Source organism: Ovis canadensis, chromosome 2, assembly GCF_042477335.2.
Source record: "Ovis canadensis isolate MfBH-ARS-UI-01 breed Bighorn chromosome 2, ARS-UI_OviCan_v2, whole genome shotgun sequence".
NCBI lineage: Eukaryota > Metazoa > Chordata > Mammalia > Artiodactyla > Bovidae > Ovis > Ovis canadensis.
This window is the reverse complement of record NC_091246.1, coordinates 252633967-252640205: the sequence shown is the minus strand read 5'-3', so window position 1 is coordinate 252640205 and position 6239 is coordinate 252633967. Positions and strand designations below refer to the sequence as shown.

At 52.7% G+C, this 6239-nt stretch overlaps 1 protein-coding gene across 4 annotated transcripts in view; it reads right to left on the bottom strand.

Moving 5' to 3' along the window:
* Nucleotides 1-4551: 4551 nt before the first annotated feature.
* The window catches only part of CAPZB (capping actin protein of muscle Z-line subunit beta), a 137999-nt gene continuing 136311 nt past the window's right edge, over nucleotides 4552-6239 (bottom strand). For all 4 annotated transcript variants that reach the window (XM_069579224.1, XM_069579225.1, XM_069579222.1 and 1 more), the window contains one exon: nucleotides 4552-5349. In XM_069579224.1, the coding sequence (XP_069435325.1) occupies nucleotides 5262-5349 (88 nt within the window). In that variant the 3' untranslated portion in view covers nucleotides 4552-5261. The remainder of the gene's footprint in view (nucleotides 5350-6239) is intronic.

Sequence of the window (6239 nt, the reverse complement as noted above, 5' to 3'; positions counted from 1 at the left end):
TCCTGCCCAGACTGGGCTGTGCTCACTGGCGGGGAGGTCCCCGAGGAGAAAGGTCCCGGGTGGACTGCCTTTCTCCCCTGGCTGCATGGCCTTCAGTCCCCGAAGCCAAGGAAAAGCAGAAATCTACAGTCCCCTCCCCACCCCTCCTCCTGCTGCACCTGGCTCTCATGGGAGAGGAATGGTGGGACCACAGGGCTCCCTGAAACAGAAGGAGCCGCATGTCCAAGCGTCAGCCTCATCAGTTAGCGTGAGTCCCATGGCAGGGAGTGGGGAGGAGCTGAAGAGCCCTGATTGCAGAAAGCGAAGAGAAACTAAAGAGCCGCTTGATGAGGGGGAAAGAGGAAAAAGCTGGCTTAAAACTCGACTTTCTAAAAGCTAAGATCACGAATTCCGGCCCCATGGCAACAGTTGGGGAAACAATGGAAACAGTGAAAGACTTCATTTGGGCTCCAAAGCCACTGCAGATGGTGACTGCGGTCACTAAATTAAAAGACTCTTGCTCCTTGGAAGAAAAGCTATGACCAACCTAGACAGCATATTAAAAAGCAGAGACATTACTTTGCCAATGTGTCAATCTAGTCAAAGCTATGGTTTTTCCACTAGTCATGTATGGATGTGAGAGTTGGACGATAAAGGTTGAGTGCTGAAGAATTGATGCTTTTGAACTCTGGTGTTGGAGAAGACTCTTGAGAGTCCCTTGGACTGCAAGATCAAACCAGTCCATCCTAAAAGAAATATTTATTGGAAGGACGGATGCTAAAGCTGAAGTTCCAGTACTTTGGCCACCTGATGCGAAGAGCCAACTCATTGGAAAAGACCCTGATGCTGGGAAAGATTGAGGGCAGGAGGAGGGGACGACAGAGGATGAGATGGTTGGATGGCATCACCGACTCCATGGACATGAGTTTGAGCAAACTCTGGGAGTTGGTGATGGACAGGGAAGCCTGGCGTGTTGCAGTCTTTGGGGTCGCGAAGAGTTGGACACAACTGAGCGACTGAACAGCAAGGGAGTGGGGAATGCCTTGTGCTGTGATTAACAATCCAGAGGATAACTACGAATCTGTCCCCCAGCCCCGTGCCACCCTTGACACAGCCACCCACCAGAGGCTCTGCACCCAGCACACGTGAGTGCTCACGAGACTTGTTGGCGAGTATTTCCCTACCTCCACCAGACCGTATACCAGTATCCCCCGTGACCATCAAGTCCCCAGGACAGGAGTGAGTGAAGTGAATGCCTGAAGCAGAGACCCTCGAGAAGCCCTCAAGCAGAGAGACACGCAACCATCACACAACTGTTGGATTTGTACAGCTTTTTTATTTTATATATATTTAAATTTTATTTAAGTATGAAAGTGTTAGTCTCTCTGTTGTGTCTGACTCTTTGTGACCTCATCGACTACAGCCCGCCAGGCTCCTCTGTCCGTGGGACTCTCCAGGCAAGCATCCTGGAGTGGGGTGCCATTCCCTTCTGCAGGGGGTCTTCCCGATCCAGGGATCAGACCCAGGTCTCATGCACTGCGGGCAGACTCTTCACTGAGCCACCAGGGAGGCTCCTTATCTAAGCATAATTGACCTAGAAACGTGTTAGTTTAAGGTGCACAGTAGAGTGACTCCATTAGACATAGATTTCTACACCTTGTTTTTTACGGCTATGCCAAGCAGCACGTGGGATCTTACTTCCCTGCTGCTAAGTCACTTCAGTCGTGTCCGACTCTGTGTGACCCTGTAGACGGCAGCCCACCAGGCTCCCCCATCCCTGGGATTCTCCAGGCAAGAACACTGGAGTGGGTTGCCATTTCCTTCTCCAATGCATGAAAGTGAAAAGTGAAGGTGAAGTCGCTCAGTCGTGTCCAACCCTTAGCGACCCCATGGACTGCGTGCGGCCTTCCAGGCTCCTCCGCCCATGGGATTTTCCAGGCAAGAGTACTGGAGTGGGGTGTCATTGCCTTCTCCACTGACCAGGGATCAAAATCGTGTCCCCTTGCAGAGGATGTGTGGAGTCCTAAACACTGGGTCGCTGGGGAAGTCCCTGCATTTGAACACTAAATGGGTGAGCTGAATGTGAATTGTATCTTGGTAAAGCTGTCTGAATAAACATCACATCAGCTATTTTTAAAACTTGAATGGTGAGTTATGGGTTATGAAAATGAATCTTGCAACATTGCTGCTCACACAGTTACTACAAAATAACCTGTGTCCATGTGCGTGAGGAATGGGTGGTCAGTTAGGTGAGTGAAGTAAAGGATTTCATTCATTAGACTCGTCAGACATACACACACATATACACACCTATGCACACACACATAGGCACATACATATCCATGTGCACGCATATATATGATATCATTTAGTCATTCACAAGGAAGGTAGAGTATGGTCATGTGTGTTCCTGAAGTACTAGTTTATTATTTAAAGTCATATTTTAAATTACTTATTTTAAGAAAGAGTAGGAAATTCAAACAAAAATGTTTAAAATACTGTCCCACATTTAAATATCTTTCCGAAAATTTCTTTAATGAGTTTATATAAAATACTATTTGTGTTCTGAAATTCCCATCTTTTTAAAAAGCCAATTAGAGTTGAAGTGACGGGAATTATGTCCAAACTTTTTATAAAACAAGAAAAATTTTCAACGATGAATTTTAAAAGAACATCAATAGACCACCTGTTTTGTGAACAGCGGAAAAGCGATTTGCAGAATCAGTAAGAAAGCTCTCACGCATGAAGCAGGAGTTTTGTCCTAAGTATCGACTTGACACGGTGTGACTAAGTATAATCTGGATTTCCTGCTGAAGGTTTTACAGGTTTTAGTTACATTGAGAAAAAATGGTGACACATTTTAACTTATACTATTGAACTTCTATAATTAATATTTATCACGTTTAATAATACTGTTTGGAATGAGACATACTGTCTCGTAATATTTTGCTATAGATACTTAAAATAACAAGCAACGATCACTGATCAGAAGAAAAAGGTCCCCTCTCGGAGGCGCCAGGCAGGGGAGGAGGGTGAGCGAGGGGGCCGGCTACCCTGGGGGGCGGGCTGCCTGCCTCTGCCTGTGCTGAGGGCTTAGAGCAAAGGCTGTCCCGGCCCCTCGGGGCCGCAGGGAGAGGGTGGCAGTGCAGAGGAGCCCAGAGCAGGTCCACAGGCCTGGGCTACCCTCCCGGCGGAATGGTCCCCTTGGGCCTGCCCTACAGCACAGCGGCTGCTTGCTCCAGGATCTGAATGAATGAAGGTTTGAGGACAGAGTCCTGGAATCTGGGGCTCAGGAAGGGTTCCATCCGAGAGGCTGGCCTGTTAAGGTTGCAGCAAGAGCGGAGTGGAAGCGCCATGCAGAAGGAATCCCCGGGTCACCAGCTGGAGCCCTCGTGCTTCCAGAGACGGAGAACATCACTGGTGCCAGGCGCACCAGGGCGACTCCGGTGGGGCTGAGATCAGAAGGCGGGCGAGATCGGAAGCCCCGGGCCCAGACCAGACTCGTGCTGCCCCTCCCTCGCCTCAGCGACCTCCCATCATCTGTCAAGTGCCAAGCAAGCACCTCGGGTGCCCCTGGAGGGGGGATGTGATGCTGCCCCCGAGCCCCAGGAGTCAGCCGCAGCAGGAGACCCAGGGAGCCCCCGACCCCCCACAGCCCGCGTGCGGCTTCCCCAGCCTAGCGTGCCTCTGCAGAACGCCGGGGGCCTGCCGGCCACCACAATGCCCACCTCCGTGCGAGCAGGGTCAGGACTGGCCAGGGGGTGGCCCTCAGCCAGGGGCTCACACCGCTCTCCTGCCACTTGCTTCCCCTCGCTTGGGACATCTGGTCTCTGAGCCCATGGTTCCTCATCACACCAGTCTGACTCAGAGCCGGAAAACAGCAGTGACGGCCCTCCCAGTGACGGCAGATTCTAGACTAGTAAGGTCAGGCCTCTCATACGCCGTGTAAGAGTTACAGCTTCTGGCTTTCAAGTGTTACTCCTGACCCCGGGGCTGAACACCTACTAACAATGAGCTCGCTTGTCTGAGCCAGGCATTCTGTCCCCAGGAGCCGAGAGGATGTCAGCTTGGCGGCACACCTGGAGGGCTGTCCCTGGCTCCACCCGCCTTCACTTGTCCACCTCCCTCATCTCCACCTGAAGGTCCTTGAAAGGCGCTGCGTCCAAGGGTCTCTCGTTCCCTGCCTCCATCTCAGCGGTGCTTTGCACTCAGAGACGCACCCCTATCTGGGAACTTTCTCATCAGACTCAGGGGAGAGAAGCCAGGACTGTGTCCGGACAGGTCATGCCTGTGCCCAGGTCTACCGAAGTGAAAGGGGATGGGGTTGGGGAGCCCCACCCCATCATGCCCGACCACGTGACAGCCCCAGCTCTTCAGGACAGGCAGGGCGGGGTCTGTGCAGAGGCAGGCCCAGAGAAGCAGCTGCTCATTTGCTGTGTGGGCTCCACACTCCCTCCACCCGACACCTGCCGTGTTCCCCTGCCCCTGCTTGGGGTCAACCCTCCAGCGGGGCCGCCAGAGAGTCGCGTGTCCTGGGAAAGTGGGACAGGCGAGAAAGAACACAAGGCTGACTGCATCCCAGTTTCTTTTTATTTATTTATTTTTTGTTTTTTTTTCTCTCTTTTTTTTTAAGTATGGAAGCTCAAGTATAAGATGTAGATTTTTTTTAAGCTTTACAAAAAAACAAAATAAAACAAAAACTCCTTTTGCATTCCATAAAAATTGACAGAAAAGCACCTGGCGAGAGGAGCAGGGCGGCCCGCAGGCCCCGCCCCCACCGCGGGCCGAGCTGAGGGCCACCTCTCCTTTCTCCCAGAGCTGTCCCCTGTCCCCCGCCGGCCCCCAGCCCCAAGCAACTCCCAAACACACGTGGAATCAGATTTCCAGTTTTTCTTCTATCTTTCACACACCACAGTTATTTCATAAAATTTTTTTGTTTTACATTTTTTACACCAATGTAACAAAAAGGTGGGAGGGGAGGGAGGCAGACAGACAGTGTATTTTTATGCCGATAAATGGGGGGAGGGGGCCGGGGCGGACAGAAAACGCGGTCTCTATGGGAATACCGAGTTGTGATAGCAAAACGTGGTGGGGGAAGGAGGTCTCCGAGACCAGGGGTGTTTACCGGGTTTATTCTCGGGAGAGATGGCGCTGCGGTGGCGATGCGAGTTGTTGTGTGGCCTGTCGGGGAGGGAAGGGACGAGGCAGGGAGCAGGAAACGAGTGTCTAAGAAAGGAGCCTGACAGCGCACGGCGTCTCCGGTCAGTGGGGAGCAGAGGCTTTTAACACTGCTGCTTTCTCTTCAAAGCCTCCACCAGGTCGTTCTTAAGAGCTTCTTGTTTTGATTTGTCTGCAAAAGTCTGCACAGACCTGTGGGGTGCAGGGGGGGGGGGGGGAAGAATCATCATGAGCAGGCAGAAGAGGAAAGGAAAAGAGGGAGAGAGCTGCCATGCGGTGCGTCCGAGGTGGGGGGGCCGGGCACCCCTCCACCCACGTTGCCTCTAGGAGCAGAGCTGCAAGCCGTGCGGGAAGGTCGGAGGGTGCGGAGGGGCCCAGAGCCGGAGGCTGGCCCCTCAGCACCTCACCCGGCCCTGCAGGGGAGGCCACAGCCCAGCCCTGCCCCAGGCTGGCTGTGACCTGGACTCTGGGCACACGTCACAACATGGGCCTGAACCACAAGTGGCTTCCGCGCCAACTCCTGGATTTGTGGGGAAACGCTCATGTGAGTGCGCAGACGCAGGGGTTAGACAAGGTGAGCAACAGCTAAGCTTTGTGGACACCGTGTCATCTGCTGTTTGTAAGTGATTCCCAAGCACACTTCACTCTCACAAGCATTGCAGAGGAGTCCGAGCATTAGTCCCAATTTACAGATGAGGAAGTTGAGGCTCTGAGAAATGCTGCTGGCAATGACCTTAGGGACCCTGGTCAAGGCTCCCCAATGTACAGGCTAACCGGGGGCTTGTTAAACTATGTACAGCCTTTATAGCAGTCTCAAGGCAGTGGAGAGCAAGGGCGGCAGGCTGCCTGGCAGGACCACGGTGGAGCCACAGGAACCTCAAGCTTGACATGCGCTGGCTGTGAAGCCGCACAGGAAGCAGAGACCAGACAATAACCCCTCAGCCAGTGCCAAACGGGGCTTAAGTACAATGAGGTAGGACCAGGAGCATCCATATGGAATGCTGGCTACTGAGTCCTGGGAACACCATGGGAAGCGCCCTCAGAAGGTAAAGAGGGTGGCAGAGACAAGACTCTCAGAGAGT